The 20698-nt window shown below is 39.5% G+C and overlaps 1 protein-coding gene across 1 annotated transcript; it reads left to right on the top strand.

Annotated features, from left to right (window-relative positions):
• The first annotated feature begins 1198 nt into the window (after positions 1-1198).
• On the top strand, positions 1199-12801 carry mks1 (MKS transition zone complex subunit 1). The gene is made up of 18 exons (XM_072446916.1): positions 1199-1429; positions 2736-2887; positions 3007-3059; positions 5085-5252; positions 5336-5436; positions 6584-6712; positions 6791-6895; positions 7733-7841; positions 9236-9292; positions 9405-9447; positions 9525-9587; positions 10253-10323; positions 10401-10470; positions 10546-10650; positions 10714-10847; positions 12295-12377; positions 12460-12557; positions 12635-12801. Exons 1-18 carry the CDS (start codon positions 1353-1355, stop codon positions 12733-12735), a joined length of 1719 nt encoding a protein of 572 aa, XP_072303017.1. The 5' UTR covers positions 1199-1352; the 3' UTR covers positions 12736-12801.
• The last annotated feature ends 7897 nt before the right edge of the window (positions 12802-20698 follow it).

Below are 20698 nucleotides of genomic sequence, written 5' to 3'. Positions count from 1 at the left end.
GCTGCCCGCCTCCTCACCCACACCCGGTCCCGTGAACACATCACTCCCGTTCTCCGCTCTCTCCACTGGCTCCCCATCAAGCAGCGCATAAACTTTAAAATACTCCTCCTCACCTTCAAAGCTCTTCACCACCTTGCCCCCCCCTACTTGTCTGACCTCCTCATCCCCCACCGCCCCACCCGAGCTCTCCGATCCTCCTCCTCTCTCACCCTGACTGCACCAACATCCCGACTCAAAACTTTTGGCGACAGAGCATTCTCCCGAACAGCACCCCGACTCTGGAACTCCCTCCCCCAACCTGTCCGCCACTCTCCCTCACTCACAACATTCAAATCCCGCCTAAAAACATACCTCTTCACCCAAGCCTATGACCTCCCCTACCCCTAGCCTCCTCTACCCCATTGCCTACTCTTCTACCCCCTGTTACATCCCCATCTTTTTCTCTCTACTTCTTCTGTCTTGTTCATTTTATCTGTATATTAATGTGTATTGTACGTGTTGTCCCCCCCTGTCTGTAAATACCCCCCCCCCCTTTTTTTATTATGTTCAGCGTCTTTGGGTCACTGAAAAGCGCTATATAAATAAAAGTTATTATTATTATTATTATTATTAAAAATTGAAAATCACAGGAATTGAAGCAGAATTCTATAACATAACAATTTGCACGCCATAAACTAGATTTTCTGACGCTTAAACAATCATCTGATAAATAAAGGTGGGTTGTTGTTGTTTTTTTCAAATAATGAAGTCTGCTGTGTACATTAGGAGTGTACAGTAATGGAATTTCTGAAGGAGTTGGTTTAATAGTTTAATAGTATTATCGAGATTACAAAAAACAACAGTGATATAAGATAATTAAATCAACTATAATAGATTGTAAATTAAACTAACAGAGTGAAAACACATTATATACTTTCATATTGGATATATTATTAAGTACATTAATGGGATTTCTGAAGGAGTTGGTTTAATAGTTTAATAGTATTATCAAGATTACAAAAATCAACAGTAATATAAAATAATTAAATAAACTATAATGGATTATAAAGTAAACTAACAGAGTGAAAACACATTATATACTTTCACATTGGATATATTATTAAGTACATTTGACAACACAATGTTTTTGATGTCCCACTCCTGTACAGTAGGTGGCAATATGCGAAGCCAGTACTGCAGAAGCCCCTCCCCCTTTCTTGTCGTTACCATCGCAACCCTCAACAGCGGCTGCTAGCATGCTAACCTCTCGTGCCGTTTTCTTGACCTTAAATCGTGGTTTAACGCCAGTGTAATCGTGCACACACCGGAAAACGTTGTTTGTTTTGGTGTTGAAGCGCACGTGGCGGGTAAACATGGCGGAAGCGTGGAACACAGACACGGGAGAGAGCATTTACAGGACACGAGATGCGATCAAGAACATGAAGATCAGGTATTAAACTACTGAACTACACTGCTCTGTGGCTTATCTTCTATAACATTTACACTTCTACACCCACACACAAAACAACGACACAGTATTTTCCCTATTTGTACGTTTAAGCAGGTTATAATTTGCAATATGTGTCAATTCCAGATTGAATATAGTTATTTCAATAAATATTTTCTGAAAATACCACCATAAAGTATTATTTGTATTACCATTTTTTATTTAGCTTGTTTTTCGATTATTGGGGCACAAAATGTGACTATGCAGGGCCACTATCAATGTGAAACACCACAAGCATCAATTTGCTTTAATATGGTTATTGTTTCATTAGACTGTTTTCAATAACTGACAGTTTATTTAAAATATCTAGATAAAAGTAAGATGTTGTTGTTGTTGAGAACTTGCAACATAACTAATGTTCAAATTATTATGTGTTATGAAAACAATAGATAGTTAGATAGACTAATAGTTAGATTAGTGTACTAACCTATAAAACAAACCAAAATAATACTTACTCTCAAAAATATGTAGGATATCAAACAAGAACAGAACAGAATACTTTCACATTTGAATTCATAAGAATATTCACCCTCACATATATTTACATGTTCCTGTACTGTTTTGCAAGTGAAGATGAATACTGCACAATGACTTGACAGAGGATGTGAGGAGGATTGTGTGTAGCAGTAGCAGAAGTACAGAATACCTCCTGCGACACGACAGCTCCTCCCACTTACTTTAACATGCATTTTAGACCCTTTAAAAGTTTCTAAACAAATACATTCTAAATTCCAAATTGGGGGCTAAAGGAAAGTTGGACATAATGTGGCTTCAACTGGGAAACTGGGACTAACCTCAGAATATAACAAAATATGACAAATCAAGAATATTATTGGAAAAGTAAAACCACTCAGACACATGTGAGTGATATCAGAGCCTGGTTTAAACATTTTTGTTTATTTATCAGTAGATTATAAAAGAACTTTGGATTTTTTATGAAGTCAAATACTATTTTTCTCATTTTATCTACTTGCATATATATATTTTTCTTCTTTTTTCTTCATCTTTTTTGATAGAAAGGCAAACTAACTGGCATTTCTACCCTGGAAACATAATTAGAATTTATATCTAATGTCAATTTATTGTCGAAAATGTTTTTTTATGAGATGCCATTTTTACCCGTTTAGCTTCTCTTTCTGTTTTTCTGTGTTTTATTTTTTATTGAATTTTTTTTTTTAATTAAGAAAACGTGTTACAGTCGACTTCATTTCCAAAACATACTTAGCAACTTTGTTTTTTTGTCTCCCAGGGTTCGGATTGAGAGGCTGACGTCCACAGCGTCTTTGTCCCAGCACCTCCAGCAGCAGGTCCTGTCCCAGCAGCAGGACCAGAGGAAGAAGAAGAAGAAGAAGAAAACGGGGGACATCGAACTGGAACCCCTCGCCTCTCCGGGACAAAAAGGTAATAGTGTAAGCAGAGGGTCAAGTCTGTTTGAGAATGACTGATATAAAACATACACCTGTGATTAGAAGAGCAGCTCCGCTTTTTACATTCATTCTTATTTTTGTGTCATTTTTTAGGTGACAATGAGGAAGAACTGGTGATCGGCTGGCAAGAAAAACTCTTCAGTCAGGTAAATGCAAATGGTTTTAACTATGGGCCTTTTTAAATGTTTGCAAAAAAATATTCTAAATTCTGGAATGGTAAGACTAGAATAACCTCAGAATATCACAAAAAAAAAATTAAATTAATACTACGTGAGTGACATTTACGATTGAATTTCACTTATTTGTTTATTTTAAAGGAGATTATAACAAACACTGAGCATTTTTGATTAAAGCGAATTAATGAATAGCACAACTTTAGTAACTTTAGTAGTTAGCTGATGTCAAAATTGGTTGTAACAGTTACTTATTTCACTCTTTACAGCTCAATCTTATCATTCAAAGAAAACACACACATGATAAGTAATTAGTCAATATAGTTATTATCCTGACAGGTCTAATCTTCTGCGTTTATATCCGATGTCAGTTAATGATTGAAAATGTTTGATGGTGTACTTTACTTTGCCTCCATTGTTGTTTTCCTTTATAACAAAGTAGAATACTATACTGTAATAGTTGGTTGAATGTGGAAAAAATTAATATTCTGATTATAATTACTGTGACACAATAAAACAAGACAAAAAACATTCCTAAATGTACAGTATCATTTCATTGTACGTGATCTTGAATGAATAAATGGCACAACTTTAATAACTTTACTAGTTCGCTGATGTCAATAATGAGTTGTAACAGTTACTTTTTTCCCTCTGCAGCTCAAATCTTATCGTACAAAGAAAACTTACTTAGTCGATATAGTTATTATAGTCATTATCGTGACCGGTCTAATCATTAGCATTTAGATCCAATGTCAGTTAATTAATGAAAACGTTTGATGGCGTACTTCACTTTGCCTCCATTGTTGTTTTCCTTTGTAACAAAGTAGAATACCGTACTGTAATAGTTTGTTGAACGTGGAACAAATTCCTCTTCAAATTATAATTATTGATATCCCTGACATTTTTAAACTATGTGCAGTTTAGATGACTTACCGTAACTACTATCATATTTTTGTGAATCGCACTTATTTTGGACATGATAATCGTGACACTCTATTTCAGTATTGTCCCATGCCTAGCCGATACCAATATTAAGATTTAAAAATCATAGCCAGGTTTATAAATGTATGATAAGCTATAGTAAAGTTCACAAATTCAACTTTTCACTTAAAAAAAAAATAATAATAATAATGAGAAGAAACATTTATGTAAAATACGTTGTTGCACGATTTAAAATGTTTAGCCCAACTTGGAACCATACAGGAACAATAAAAACATAAGTTAAAGCAAAAGTATCACATCACATAATCTACTTAAAGGCGCAATGGACGATATTTCGGCGATTTGAGAACGCAGGCGGTCCCCCGTGCGGACTGATACAACACACACGTACGTTTGTTTATTAGCGCGACGGAGCGCATCGCATCGCTCGTCTCCCGTAGATTTCAGTCTCATATGAGTCAACTCGAACTGTCTTTCTCCGTCCTAATTTTGTCCCGTACACGGAGGGAACTATAGTATGATAGATCAATGCGCTTAGACACGCGGAACCGTGCTGCTCTCGGGGGACGAGCCAGACGCGGCTGCAGGTGAGCGGTATTTGCGTTTTATGATTGATACGTGGCAGGACTAATCGGCAGTCCACGCCAAAAGGAATTAAGACTCAGATTTGGGCCAAAAAAATCTTCCATTCCACCTTTAAGTAAAAGTGTTGAAGTACCAGTTTTACAAATGTACTTTTAGAGTAAATAAGTAAGTATTTCACACTGATTTTGAAACATTTAGGATTCAAATGTAGCTCTCGATAAAGAATTTAGCTGATTTTCAGTTAACAAAGACGACTGAATCAATAACTCACTTTTCCTGGTTAATTTTGTGTATATTCTTGAATCAAACCTTCAGGCAAGTTGTCATAATAAATGTGCTTCAAGAAAAACGACTGTAGCAGAAAGTACGGCCATTTTTCACTTGTATTTCACTTATTGTTGTAATCCTAATACACTAATGGCATTAACTGTACATTTCTTTTGCCCTTTGTCTTTCCGCTCTTGGGCGTAGTACGAGTACGAGCTGTTCCAAAACGAAAACGCCTGCCAGAGCCATTTGGAGCGCCAGTACCACTCTGAAATCAAAGCTCTGAACAGGGGCAAAGGTCGACGCAACATCCGGATCTTCACCTACACCGATCACGACCGCTACACCAACTTTGTCCCCTTCAGCCAGCCGGTGAGGCTCAGCACATCGGCTAACACGCGTCTGTAAGGGGATCAACGTTATAAGCAAGTTATCTTTGTTCTTGTATCATGTAGCAACGCACGGAAGATTCGCTGACGACCGGTAAATCTGGTCCGAGCTTCTTGGCGGAGAGGATGGCCAACGCGAGGCACAGGAGGCAGGAAAGGCACGCACTGTAAGTAAAGAAGTCACATTTGGGATTGTGAAGCTTCGTCAAGTCATTGGAACGGTCAAAATTCCAGAGGCAAAAGGAATAAACACATTTTCACTCAGACACAAATGTTATATTAAACAAAAAAAGCAGTGATTTTGATTTTACAGGGTAGAAATGTGAGTTAGTTTGCTTCTTTATTGCAAAGGATGGGAAAAAATCTAATAAATCTAGCCTAAATTATGATTTAGAGCGTCGTAGAAAGCAGTGGTGGAAAGTAACAAAGTACAACATTAAAAGTAAGTACCAAGTATTTATTTGGTATTTTAACATTTATACAGTGGATACTTTTGACTTTTACTTCACTACATCTGAGAACAGGTAGCCGTACTTTCTACTGCACTGCATTTTTTTCTCATGTTTTTAAGCACATTTATTATGAATTAATTACTTTTCAACAAAAATATAGTTACTGTTGACTGAAAATCAGCACTGTTTTTTATCAAGATCCCTACATTTGACGCTTAAATACGTTTCAAAATCTGTGTGAAATACTTTTATATTTTACTTTCATGGATTATTTCATGTGATACTTTTACTTACATTTTTTTTTGCAGCTGTATCTGTACTTTTACCTACGTAACAATATTGAGTACTTCTTCCACCACTCATAGAAAGTATTATTTGATGTACAAATATAGTACGGTAGTTGCATTGTGAGTATTTGTCCTGTAAAACTTGAACATGGGGCTACTTTTTCATCCACTTGCTACAAAACTATATATTTTTCAGTCATTATTTCACTTTTGAACCCACAAACAAGTGATTCTTTGCTCTGCTTATGTACAGTTTATGAACATGAAAGAATTAAAATAAGGTGTTGATGGTTTGTTACTTTAAAGTTTGAGCTCATCACAAACTAAGTAATGCCTGAATAACACACAAAAGTACTAAACTAAATACCTTTGCTTTATGGACTACATTGCAGTTTTTGTGAAGTGAAATAATAATAATAATAATAATAATAATAATAATAGTAATAATAATTGTTTTATTTTGTTTTATATTATTCAATTTTGCCACGATATTTCAATAAATATAACATTTCTTGTATTGTCATATTTTAAATACTGTGAAAAAGCTGACATCGTATTAAATAATGTGCTTGCAGAGATATGGGTGTTCCCAAATCCAAAATCATAAACTGGGAGCCAACGGAGGAGTTCATCAGGAACAGTCATGTGATCAATAACGCCACGCAGACCATGCACATCATGGGAGACCTGGGCCCTCCTGGGAGGTACAGCCCGCTCTTGCGTCGCTATGGTTACCACTATACTCAGCGTTTGTGATTGTTTGCGCTGTTGTCTCGTCTTAGACTGGGGCAGAAAAACAACGAATGTTTGCTGTTGACCATAAAAACGGACGGGAACGGAACGGTCATTGTGAAACCCGACTTCAACAAAGGAAAAGAGCCATTCAGGTAGTTTGACTCGCAAATAGTTTTAAATATTAGTCTCAAAAGTGAATCCATAAACTTTTAAATATGTGGTAAGGTTGTTCACACATGATACAGTACTTCCTCTGAATCCCACCCACTCTTTGTGTTATATGTAAGATAGATATGTGAAATGTAATGTCCATGAAGACCAGCAGAAAGGTTACATAGTGCACCTTTAACTGCTTTTACACTGACATTTCATGGATCCACACTTTCAATTACTTGGACAGAGAAGCTCTCAAATTACTATATAATGAATAGTTAATAATAACTAAGAGCATGGTATGATTTACTCCATGAAGTCTTAATTATGGTAATTTTATGTTTTACCAGCAGAGGGCACTAGACACCTTATCCAAAGCAGCTCTAAAACTGTTGCTTCTATATTAAAATCAGAATCACATCTAATCATGCCTTCTCTTTAAGGGCGTATGACAGGTTTTTATGATGTTCTAATGTTGACTCTATTTGGTGTATTTATACCTGTTGTACATTTGAATTATAGTTTTACACCAGTTAAGTAGGCATTTGTGGAGACAATTTTAAAAAATATGTAGAAAATGACAGGAAGTGACATCATCAAGTTTATGCAGAATTTACACAAAGAAACTTTTTTGACTCTCTAAACATGAATTCAAAAATAGAGTCGCTCTCATATATTTGCATCTGTCAAAAAAGTGACATTAGGTGAGTTTTACACAGTGATTGCTGGATAATTTCCTAGTGTGATGTCATTAATTACAAACAGGAAGTGAAATTGTCCGACCTGTAGGGGGCACTTTACATTATGGCTCTCTGCTGTGTTTTTCTGTGTTGCAGGATCGTGACGGAGGGGGACAAGAAGGAGGTGTGGTGTCTCCAAGCGGAGAATGTGTCCGAGGCCATGGTGAAGGAGGACCAGGACAAGGAGCTTCACATGTACAGAGATGTGAGGCTTTACAGCATGAACAAGCACAATCCACTCCAAATCACAAAGACCAAAAACTGCAGTTATTGTTTGCAGCATCATTTATCTTGCCCTTTGTCTGACACACTTTTCTGACAGTTTAAATGATCATTCAGCAAAATAAAAGGTGTATCGTTTATTGTCAAATCATCATAAATATTGTGTAATTTATATGGATATTTGGCTCTTGTTTACAGTATGGTTGCTAGGAGCTCATGTCCAGCCAGGAAGTACAATTATAAACTTTTCAAAATAGACAAAATGTTTCGTCAAATCTGAAATATAATTGTGTTCACGTGTTTAAAATGTACCGTGATCTCCAAAATTGAATAGGACCTTTTGAAACATAAACGAACAAATCTAATGACGATTGCAGTGCTTGTGAGACTAAGCATCCTTCAGCCCTGGTAAACAGTAAAACAGGACTTTAAAATCAATAAAACAGAACTTTAAAATCAAACACAAGTTGACGCAAGTTAATCGATAAATTGAAACCAAACGAATATTGAAATAATCAACTAATTTAGCCAACTGTTTTCAGAACTATACACAGACTGTGCTGAGGAAAGAGTGTCCAAGATGGCGTCGCTCTGTAGCATTAGCGTAGCATATGCATCGAGACACATACACATACCTTTTATAAAGAGTATTTTGTAAAGACTTTAACATCCACCACAACTCACTGTTCACTGCCTGATCTTAGATTTTTAGACTGGCATAAGGAAAACCACATAAAGACAGAATTAGACAGGAAGTACTGACTCTTAACACTAAGCTAGCCACATGTAATATGCTAATTTCAGCCCAAAAGATTCATGCTAACATTTATTGATAAGGAAGCTTCTAATGAAAATAGTATTTTGATTGTTGTACAGAGTAATTTATGTAATTTTTTGACCTTTTAGATGATGATTGATTAAAAAAAAAGAAGGAAAGAAAGAAAGAAAAAAAACACATAAAATTTGAGATTTTTGTGGCGAGCATTGCGATTTGTGATTTACTGAACGTATGTTTTAAAAGTATAGGTTTCATTTGAGAACTCGTCCTGGCAGGAGCCTTGACATTTGAGGAAAAAACTAAATAAATGAACTGCTAAACTAATCAGCAAGTTTTGAGACATTAAAAAACAGGACATTTTGTAGAGGAAATGATCTCACTGAAATATTGCAGTCTTTGTTGTTTGCGACCATTAAAATGACAACTTTGGGTGTTCAAAGAGGAAACAAAACTAAATCAAATCGTCATCAGACTTTATAAATACTTACATTTAACATGTTCATTGCAATACAATGTAGCCGAATGAAATGTCAATTCAAACCAAATCATAGTATTTCAATGTGCAATTCAACGTTTATTTTGCCATGTTCCATTTCCAGCTCTACGTCCGACACAAAGAGTACCTGAACAGTCTTGTTGGACCAGACTTTGAAATGGTAATATTTCTTATTGTATGTACGGTAAACATATTAACAATATTTTTAGGTTAACGTTTTAAACACTGCTTTGGTTTGTTTAAGTGAGAGCCGTAATATCTGTTTTTCCCAGCCCCCTCCTGGAACCTTGCGATATGTGATGAATGGAGAAATAGGTCTGAAAAAAAGTGAAATGAATGCTAATTTTGGCAAACTTCTGGTGTGCAATGTAACTTTTGTCATGTCCTCACAGTGTCGGCCAAGGGATTTGAATATGATAACTTATACATCCATTTCTTCATGGAACTGCCAAACAGTAAGGACGTTTTTGATTCTCATCTGATTTTATTCCTTTTCTGGACTTCCGGGGCTTACATTGTGAACTGAGTTTGAGTTGATTACTTTCATAATAAAGCAGTCCTTACAGTTGAAATATTTCTTCAGACACATCACTTAAAGTCCAGACTTTTTAATACATTTTCACATAAATTTCCAGCAAGCCAACAGTATAGCGTATTATCAAAAAGATGGATTACAAAAGTGTTGATGTGTCCACGTTTTCTTTTCTTTTTTTAAATTATAAACACAAACCAGAGAAAAAAGAGCTGCTCATGCAATGTCTAGAAAATAAAAGGTCAGTCCAGCATAAGTCCTCCTCCTGTATCTGTCCCGTCTAGTTCAAGTTCAATGTAAAAGTTCCTTCTTACATATTATAAAGTCTTAAGGGATCCATTTTTTGTTGTTGCCAAAAGTACACTGCCCAGGTATCCATCTGCCTTCTCCATCGCTGGAGCCCTACGTCCGAGATGCATTATTTTAAAGTCAAATGGTAGAAATTGTCATTGAAATGAGACAATCTGCTGGTAAACTAGACACTTTTAAACCGCCCTGTGTACTGTATTAACACTTGCTATGGTCACTAACGGTTTTTCCTTTTCTTTTAATACCAATAATAATAATATCACTTTATTTTTCTTTCAGACTGGTCCAGTTTACCTTTTCTCCCACTTTCCGGGGTAACGCAGACCTGCCGCACCAAAGCAGTTGGCAAAGTGAGTCGCTAATGACAAAATGACCCAAAAATGACTCAAATGTGTTTGAGACGTATGCAGCATATCTTCATTGACAGGAGGACGTCGCTTTCTTCAGCTTCCCCTTTAACTTTGAGGCCTTCTACATGAGCGAAAAGGAGAGTGAAGGTCAGTGTGGAAGGCTTTTGGATATCCTCAATTGATTTTGAAAGATGGCGCTAACACGTGAATTGTCTTCAGGAGGTATTCCGCAATGGCCCGTCCTCTACTTTAAAGTTTTGTCACTGGATTCCTGGCAGCGCTATCGAACAGAAGGATACGGATATCTGCTGTTTCCCGCCGTACCTGGTATGCTACCCATTATAAAGTGAAAAAATGACTGTCCGTTTGCCAAATGTGTTCTTTGTCCAGGTAAACACGCAGTAACATGCCATACGTGGAGACCTCTTCAGACGGGCACAGTCTCTGCTCTGAGGAGGTTCTTCATCGGGGGCTCGCCGGAGCTTGAAGACCCGAGCTACGTCAGGATACCGGGCACTTTTAAGGTGAGCGCTCGGAACATGGTCAAGAGCGTGATGTTCCTGTTGGGTTCTCCTGACCATGAGCTGGGTGTTCTGGAGATGGGTCCTCGGATGATTCCCCATCTGCACTGGTTGAGGAATGGGTCAAATGGATAATGTCTAAATTCACATTTAGACATTATCAATGAGGGGCAATGTCTAAATTCACATTGTGAATTTAGACATTGTCCCTTTTTTATGAACGGGGAAACTACGCGAATACTAGCATAGGCTACTGGTTCAGGTTCCACTTCCACAAAAGTTGTGCAGAAATGGTTTTACAGCATAAAATATAGCAGTATGTAACCCTAACCCAAACCCCAGGTCTCGGGAACATAGGGCCCAGGGAACGTAGGGCCCAGGGAACGTAGGGCCCAGGGAACGTAGGGCCCAGGGAACATAGGGCCCAGGGATCATAGGGCCCAGGGAACATAGGGCCCTATGAACTCAGCAGCAAGTGCTAACTGGATACAATGGTGAGGAATGAAATGTAAATTGTGCTGTGGCTTTCTGATGAATTGAACTGTTTAACAACACAGTTGACATCAGTTTTACTTCATCACATTCACTACACAAATGATCTGAAGTGTGGACTGCACTCGCACACTTAACGCACTCTTCAGTGCCGTTTGTGGTGCGTAGTGTGGGTTTAGGGACATGACCATAGTTCACCAAGTTTGACAAATAACTGTTACCTGGCAACCAACCATACTGTACTACACAAAGTCCAGGGACCAATTTACACAATATTTATCATTCAAAAAATATATGACAAAATGTTTAATTTATTTTTTTACAAAAACTGCCATGAAAATGTGTTTTGCATAAACTTCATGCTCCAATTCTGTTACGCAGAGAATCCCTATTGTACATTACTATAATCCCTATTGTACATTACTATAATCCCTATTGTACATTACTATAATCCCTATTGTACATTACTATAATCCCTATTGTACATTACTATAATCCCTATTGTACATTACTATAATCCCTATTGTACATTACTATAATCCCTATTGTACATTACTATAATCCCTATTGTACATTACTATAATCCCTATTGTACATTACTGCAAGTATTATCCCACCAAAGAAGTAATTAGTATTTATCTGTCTCATGCAAATCAAGAGCAAGTTAACTGCCCAACATACTTCATACTCCTAAGGTTACAAACAATATACTCGTTATTGAAGTAGAACTTAAATGTGCATAAACATATTTAACAGTAACAAATAATCCTTCTCAAAACTTTTCCTTAATTGGACAAAAGAATTTAACAAAAAAAATGTCAAATAGAAACTATCCTCCGTCAGAAGTACGAGAATAAAGAGTAACATGATCAGGATTTAGCACACAAGTTTTTTATTACTTCACTTTTTAATGAACTTGAATTCATAATTGTTTTCATGTGTGTTTGAATGTTTGAAGGGGGAAAGACTGAGTCGATTTGGATTTAGCACCGAATCCTCTGGAAGCGTCACTTTCAATTTACACTGCATTCAGCAAGCTCAGTAAGTGCCTTATTCCACTGACAATAATAATTCTGTATCTTCATATAAATAAAAGTTTAACATGTTTTGCTAAACGTACCAGTGCATTCGTTGATGCCATTGTGCTGAAGAAGAGACGGCAGAAGGTTGTGGACCAGCTCGGAGGCTTTAGTCAACAGGGCGCCGTATGCAATATTCTAGGTACATATTTGACCTTAAACTATTTTTCTTTTTAAATGTTTGCATAGCAAATTATTATTTGTTATTTACCCCCACAGAGGCCTTTCAACGAGCCAGGCGAAAGATGCAGGAAGCCAGAGAAAGTCTTCCCCAAGATCTACTAAATGCCACTAAACTCCAAATTGAATCAACGGCTTAAGAAGTGTTCATTGACTTTTTTGCTACTTAACTTCAACGTGCACAGATGGACAATAATTTATTGTGACAAATGAATTGTTGAGTGTGTAAAATAGGAACTAGAGAAAAAAATTGTTTTAATGAACAATAACCAACTTTATTTATTTAGTATTTTCCAGTGCACTATGTTTTTTATACAGTACTGAAATATTTTTTTTTATAAAAAATGTCTGTGTGGTCAATCTATGACTAAGTAAACATAGTCGGAGGGCGACAGTGAAAAACGCCTTAAACAATGTCCATAGGGACTTGGCAATGTCCCAAGCTCCCCTGTCCTTAGACCCTCCTTCTCAGCCAGGAAAAACTACAAAACCTCCGTGGGAAAAAGTAGAAGTAATCCGTAGACCTGGGTGTGCATTGGGTGGATAGATCATTTAACATTCCAGGGGTCACCATAAGCCTTCATGTCTGCCCGAAGTTGAAGGTAAAAAAATGAGTTGGTGGATGGTATATTAAATCTTTTTTTCTCCAAAGTTACGAAATCCCTCATTTCCCCAAATGTCTTGCGTGTATTTACTTCTCTCTCACTCCAAGTCACATTTGTGTCAACAGTGAGTGATCATTAAATCACTGAGTTTTGAAATGCCTTGCACTGCCCCTATAAAGTTAGTGTATGAGCCAGGATTGGAGCCATTTTGAGATAGCAAAGTAGACAAGATCTTAAATCTGTAAGGTAAAGCAATTTTTGTATATATCCCTCCAGGATATGTACATATCATGCCGTTTTGTATTCAGTGTTCAATGTTTTGTTGTGTTTTGCACCGAATCACCAGGACAAATTCCTATGTTTGTGAACTTTGTTCATTGACAAATGGCAATAAACCCGATTCTGATTCTGAGTATCAGCCCATTTAGATAAGATAAGATAACCTTTATTTGTCCCACAATGGGGAAATTCCAGTGTTGCAACACATATTAGGCAGCTTGGGAACATAAGTACAATAATAAAAACAGATAACTATAATAACTTATTATATAACTCTTATTTACAGCTTTTATATGGACAGAAAATATTGCAACAGTAATATTGCACAATGATATTATAACAACATTGCACATCATAACAGTATTTCATATTATTATAACAGTATTGCACATGATTATAACAGGTTACAGGTCTTAACCCAAATGCCCATCAAAGTTGGAACAGCTAGGCCACCTTCTGTTCGGCGCCGTTGGAGGGTTGTTCGTTTTATCCTTAGGCGCTTCCCTGCCCAAAGAAAATTGGAAACCATTGAGTGTGTTTTTTACAGTAGTCTGTTGGGGGTGATAATTGAATGATTGATGAAAGTTTTATTGTAGAAATTCACGATTGAAGTGATTTAGACAAAAATGACCATCGCAAAGTTTTTATTTAATGGTGGTTAAATTTGGAATCTAAATTGGTTAATTGGATATTGGGATCTTCTGGGGCATTTCCTTTATTTAAAGGGAATAGAATGGATTTGTTACAGTCAATTTTGTATCCAGATAGAGAACTAAACTCCTCAAAGGTATCCAAAACAATAGGCAGAGACAATGATACTTAGTCTAGAAATAAAGAGTATATAATCTACATAGTTATTTAGAGTGTATTGTTAAATGTTATGCGAGCAATTGATGAATGTTTTGATGTACTTTTTGTGCCAATGGTTGAGGTAAAGCAAATGAGCTTAATGGGCAGCCATGTCTACAAGATCTTGACAATCAGGTTGTAAGAACCTATTATTAACCTTAAGCATTGCATTAGTATTACTATACAGTAATTGTATCCACTTCATGTATTTTTTTCCGCTGAAATTGAAATTGTGCAGTATCTGCCATAAATACTGCTGCTCTAGCCTATCAAAGGCCTTTTCCGCATCTAGACTCAGGACAGCACAGGGTGAAGGAATATCTCGAGCCGCATGTATAATATATAAAAGTCTGTGAATATTATCTGCGGCAAGCATGTTTTTCATAAGAACCAGTCTAGTCCCTGTGAATTAGCTTTGCCATCAAAGGCTCCTTACGGGAGGCGGCGAGAACTTTTGCAAACATAATTTCTGCCTTTTAGCAGGTCTATCATTTTTACGTTTAGTACTATCTTTATCTGGCTTAGGTAGTTCTAGAATGAATTCAATGTTGCGCCCATTGTAAAATGCCCTTGCCTTTATAGATGTCTGTACCATTGCAAACAGATGAGGGCCTAACTGTTCCGAAAAGAATAAATATACCTCGGGATATAAATATACTCAGGGATTTTCCCTTTTTTATCCCCATTACAGCTTTTTTGAATTCAGTCAGAGTAATCAGATCCTCAAGATGTTCAGCTTCCACTTCAGACAATACAGGCAGGTTTAGCCCTTGCAAGAAATGCTGATCCAAGAACTATACTCTTGCAGTTGGGTTCATACTTCTGGTAAATCAAACTAAAATTGTTGAAAAATGTTGCAAAGCCAGAGTTGAGGAGGGAGGAATTTGAGAACCATCACTAGTCTTGTCCATCAAAGGATTTATTACTGTGTAATAATGCTCTAGGCTATTTAAAATGTTTCTTATAAAAATATAATAAAAGAATATTGCTCTCAATTCGTCCATTCTCACTCTCAAAACTTCCAGTAATCAATACAGATAAGTTCCTTTTAAGGAGTATTGAAACTTCACAACTTCTTGAGTTATAACTAGTCGCTGATGCGTTGTAATAGAAGTGATTTGACCGTCTAAATGTATCTGCCGATTTGAGTTTTTTTGACAAATTTAAATGCATTGATTGTTTGATTTCCACCAATGAGACCAAAAGCTAGACATATTTACCACAACAATAACCTTTATACAAAAAACAAAACAAAAAACAAAATGAAACACACCCACACTCATGCATGCACAGCCACACTCATTCACACCCCCTGAAAAAACATCTGCTCTAGTAAAAAGTTAGCAAAGCCTAGATGTCCAAGCCAAAACCCAAACCCCCTCTCTTGCAAGTGTTGTATCCCACCTCTGACGACATTACTCATTCATTTAAAATGAGATTGGCATGGAAATAAGTCCAGTGCTGGTCAATCCTTTGATCATAGTCCATGAAAGATCACTGCCATGTGTGCTGCCTGTACCGGATTCTGCAGCTTGTTGCTCATCATTACTCTAACCTTGTGTTTTGGCGTTGGGGTCAAGAAAACATTCTGCATCCAGAAGCGAGTTAAAGTAAAAGTAATGGACATCAGATCCCCGGGTAGATGATGAAAGGAGTCAATCTTGTGGCTGTGTCCATGGCTAAAGAGATTGCATGATGTCTCTTCACGGTGTAATTGTTGTACCGTAATCTGCTGAAAAGCGGATCTTTCTGCCATTCACCTCTCTTCGCATGCCCCTGACAGCCTTTAGGATGCAATCTCAGTTGGTGTATCTGAGCATTTTGCAGATGACGATGTGGGGATCCCCTCTCGTAGTGTGTTCTGATCCAAGGTAGTGAGCCCTCATCATCTTTGTATTTTCACCGGAGAGCAAGGAAGCACTTTGGGAGCGAGGACAGGAGGTAACGCCTAACGACGCCGCTCTCTGGTACGTACGTATATTCCCCGGTACCTATGTTTCCCCTTTCCTATGAATGGGGGAACTACGGTACCTCTACCTACTATTTAAAAAGGTCCTTGTATTGCCCGGTGCATCCATTCCATGCATGTTGTTGAGTGTAGGATGGTTGTCTTGAATCTCTTCAAATTATAGGCTACTGGTTCAACCACACTAACGGTTCCACATCCCTAATAGTTGTGGATAAGTGTATGGTTTTACAGCATAACATATAGCAGCATATCCAGCCATGGTGCAGATCCCGGGAATATACCGGGGACCATAGGGCTGACCCCACCGCTCTCAATACATTCAGGGAGATTAGAAATACATATTGTCTCTTCGCTCCCCGTCTTCAAGCTCCGCAATCTTTGCTTCTAGTTGGGACCAGTATTTGTGGGAGATGTCGAGACTTCGAGAATTGAAGCAGCTGTGATTCCAGTGCGGGATTGAGGTTGGATCCAACTTCTCGTCCACATTTTCTAGGTCTTGGTAGTTGTTTATTGCTTGATCTGCCATTTTGACTCAGCTCTAAAACACAGTTTCGAGTAACTTAACCAAACCACCAAGCAACAAAACTAGATTCTCCGAAATAATTGGGGCGTTTGTTTGAGTAGAACAGGTACATGCGCCACCTAGAGCGGTGACCATGACCGTGTACTAAAGATTATTCATGTATTTCTACAAATGATATGATGATTTAACATAGTTTATTCAACATATTGTGGGTATTTTGGAGTCTAATTGTTGAACGTGTCTTGTCCACTCACGTGATTGGCTAATGACTTGATGGGGGCAGTTCCTTATCTTATATAAGTGGAGCAGAAGGGACTGTGGTCAAACTGGAGGATGGACAGAGGGACTGAAGAGTCATGTTAAAAAAAGTTAATGAAGAGACAGACGGTGTGCAGCAGTTTCTCTTTAGTCTTCAGCCTTAGGCACCTGTCGTTCATTCAGGTGAGCAGTCTGTTCAGAAACATCTAAAGAGCTCATTGAAAGCAGTACATTTGAGACCATGGTTTGTTTTACAGTGAAAGATCATTAATCTTATTATTTGACACCTATGAGGAGCAGCGGTAATCACAGATGCTGCTAATCAATAATACACACACACAAACAAACGCATGCACACACACACACACACACACTCACACACGCACAAACATATATTTATATATATAAAATCCCTTCTAAGCCTCTGCAGGTGGTCTCGTCCCTTTTTCTAAGCTTGAGTCCTCTACCAGAGGCCAGGGAGCTTGAAGGTATCTATGCTGTTCCTAGCATTGCACTTTTCTGGACTGTGATCTATGATGTTTCTCCAGGGATCAGCGGTAGCCGCTGCCCCAAGTATTTCGATGATCATGGGCACCACTTTCGGCTTCATCTTATACGTGTTCTCCAGCTCTTCTCTGAGCCTTTAGTATTTCTCCAGTTCCTTATGTTCCTTTTTCCTGATGTTGCCATCACTTGTTATTGCCACGTCAATCACACCGACTTTCCTCTTCTGTTTATCCATCACCATAACGCAATGGTTGGTCTGTATTTAGAGGTCCCACAGGATCTTGGCTCGGGCCTTCTCTACTACCTTTGGGGGTGTTTCCCACTTTGACCTTGGGGTTTCCAGTCCAGACTTCTTTGGACCTGTGAATATCAAGGAACTGTATGTCTCCAGACCCTGAGCTTCTCCAGGACCTATGCATCTCCAGGACCTATTTGTCTTCAGGAACGGTGTGTCTCCAGTACCTGTGTGTCTCAAGGACCTGTGCGTGTTCAGGGCCTGTGCGTGTTCAGGGCCTGAGTGTCTCCAGGACCTGTGCATTTCAAGGATCTCTGCGTTTCCAGGACCTCTGCGTCTGCGGAATCTGTGCGTCTCCAAACCTGTGCGTCTTTGGACCTATGCATCTCGAGGAACTGTGCGTCTCCAGAACCTAAGTGTTTCCAGGACCTGTGTGTCTCCAGGAATTGTGTGTCTCAAGGACCTGTGCGTCTCACGGTCCTGTGTGTTTCGAGGACCTATGCGTTTCCAGAAGCTCTGTATCTGGAGAATCTGTGCGTCTCCAAGACCTGTGCATCTTTGGACCTGTGAATCTCGAGGAACTGTGCATCTCCATAACCTGAGCATCTTCAGGACCTGTGTGTTTCCAGGATGTATTTGTCTCCAGGACATGTGCGTCTCAAAGTCCGGTGTGTTTCCTGGACCTGTTTGCCTCCAAGTCCTGTGCGTCCCCAGAACCTTTGTATCTCCAGGACCTGTGTGTCTCCAGTACCTGTGTTTCTGTTTTTTTGTCAGTTTGTTTCACACTAACACCCAAAGTGCAATTTACATGCTATTTACAACATGAAAATTATACTAACATTAAACAAAATATTTCCATGCTAATCAACAAAATCACCCTGGCAGGAAGAGCAGAGAAGAGCTTAGAAGGAGCGGAGAGGGGTTTAGCAGCAGAAGACCGAGGCTTGGCAGGAGCAGAAAGAGGCTTAGCAGGAGCAGAGGGGGGCTTAGCAGGAGCAACATTGTGTGTCTTAGGGGCCTTCTTAGCAAGGAAAGAGCAGTCCGTTTCTACCGCCGCATCAAAGCGTCCAGTTTACATTCAAAGTCTATGTGAACGCGCGTCCTGGGCGTCCAGCGTTTTTGCTGTGCGTTTTGAACGTTTTTGCGGTGCAAATCCTGCGTTTTGAGCGTTGGACACAGAGCTTCGGGGGCGTTTGAGTGTCGGCCGCGCTGGCCGCACTAGCCGTGCTAGACGTGCGGGTAGCCGAAGCAGAAAAGTTAGATGAACTTTTTTGCAGCAGACGCGAGAGATTACGCTCTAGTGACATGCGTACGTACAACCCGGAAGATGGTCCAAAACAAACCCCGCAATGATGAAAAATAAATCCTCAAGACACAACTCCTGGAGCAAATAATGATATTCACTAAACTCTGCTCACCAGTGAAGTATCTGCGGGACCCAGACAAGCCCCGGAGCCGATCGCATCCATTTATGGACTTTGTAAAGTGAACCAAACTAAACAAAGTACACCAAAGCAACTTTTTCCGCCTGTTCTGCCATCGCACCAAGAGGACAGCAAAACTTGGAAACACAACAACCCTTCCACTGCTCATTTGCGCTGGACGCCTCAGATGCGCGTCTGCTGGTGAGTTTATTTTTTGGATGTGCATCCGGGGCATCCTGGACGCGCGTCCAGGCCGTCTGCCTTCAAATTTACAGGCGTCCAATTCGGGCGTCCGGTGTAAATTTGGACGCAGTGGAGCTTTAGAAGGAGCAGAGAGGGGCTTAGCAGGAGCAGAGGGGGGCTTAGATGAAGCAGAGTGAGGCTTAGCAGAAGCAGAGGGGGATTTAGCAGGAGAAAAATAGTGTTTCTTAGGGGCCATAGCGAGAAACGAGCGACAGGCAGAAGGAGCAGCGACAGGCCGAGGAGCAGCAGAGGATGGCTTAGGCGTTGTGGATGATGCAGATTCACCAAGAACAAAGGAAGAAGGCAGTACAGTGAAGCTTAGCTTAGCAGCAGAGGTCTGGGTGGGACGCTCAGCAGGAGTCACAGAGAGGGTGGAGGAGCAACAGGAGGAAGCAGATGAGAAGCGCTTGAGGGCCAGCACAGAGCCACTCGGCTCAGGGAGTATACAACGCTTAGCAGGAAAAGCACGCTTAGCAGAAGAGGAACGCTTGAGAGCCTGATGAAAATGATGAGGGAAGAAGTTAGGAAGCATGGAGTAAGGAAGACACATTTCCTGCCGATTCCTGGCAGGAGGGCCAGAGGAGAGCTTAGAACGAGCAGAGAGGGGTTTAGCAGGAGCAGAGGAGGGCTTAGTTGAAGCAGAGAGAGGCTTAACAGAAGCAGTGGGATGCTTACCAGGAGAAGCAAAGCTGGTCTTAGGAGCCTTAGCAAGAAAAGAGGGTCTCCAGGCAGAAGGAGCAGCGACAGGCTTAGCATCTACAGCAGGCGCAGCAGACGAGGGTTTTGGCTTTGGGGGTGACACAGAGTCACCAAGAACAAATGAAGAAGGCAGCACAGTGAAGCTTAGCTTAGCAGCAGATGAAGTCTCAGTGGGACGCTCAGCAGGAGCAACAGAGAAGGTGGAGGAGCAAGGGGAGTAAGCAGAAGAGGAACACTCAAGGGCTGGCACAGAGAGACTCCGCTCAGAGAGTTTAGAATGCTTAGCAGGACAAGCAAGCTTAGCAGAAGAGGAGCGCTTGAGGGCCGGACGAGAATGACAAGGAGTGAGGAAGTTAGGAACGGTAGAGTCAGAAAGAGAAATTGCCTGCCGACCCCTGGCAGGAGGAGCAGAGGAGAGCTTAGAACGAGCAGAAAGGGGCTTGGCAGGAACAGAGAGGGGCTTAGCAGGAGCAGAGGGGGGCTTTGATGAAGCCGAGAGAGGCTTAACAGAA

This window comes from Eucyclogobius newberryi, unplaced genomic scaffold, assembly GCF_026437365.1.
Source record: "Eucyclogobius newberryi isolate DKJ021-1_F unplaced genomic scaffold, fEucNew1.0.hap1 SCAF_15, whole genome shotgun sequence".
Classification (NCBI taxonomy): domain Eukaryota; kingdom Metazoa; phylum Chordata; class Actinopteri; order Gobiiformes; family Gobiidae; genus Eucyclogobius; species Eucyclogobius newberryi.
The sequence above is the reverse complement of the archived record's forward strand: the minus strand, read 5'-3'. Positions and strand labels throughout refer to the sequence as shown.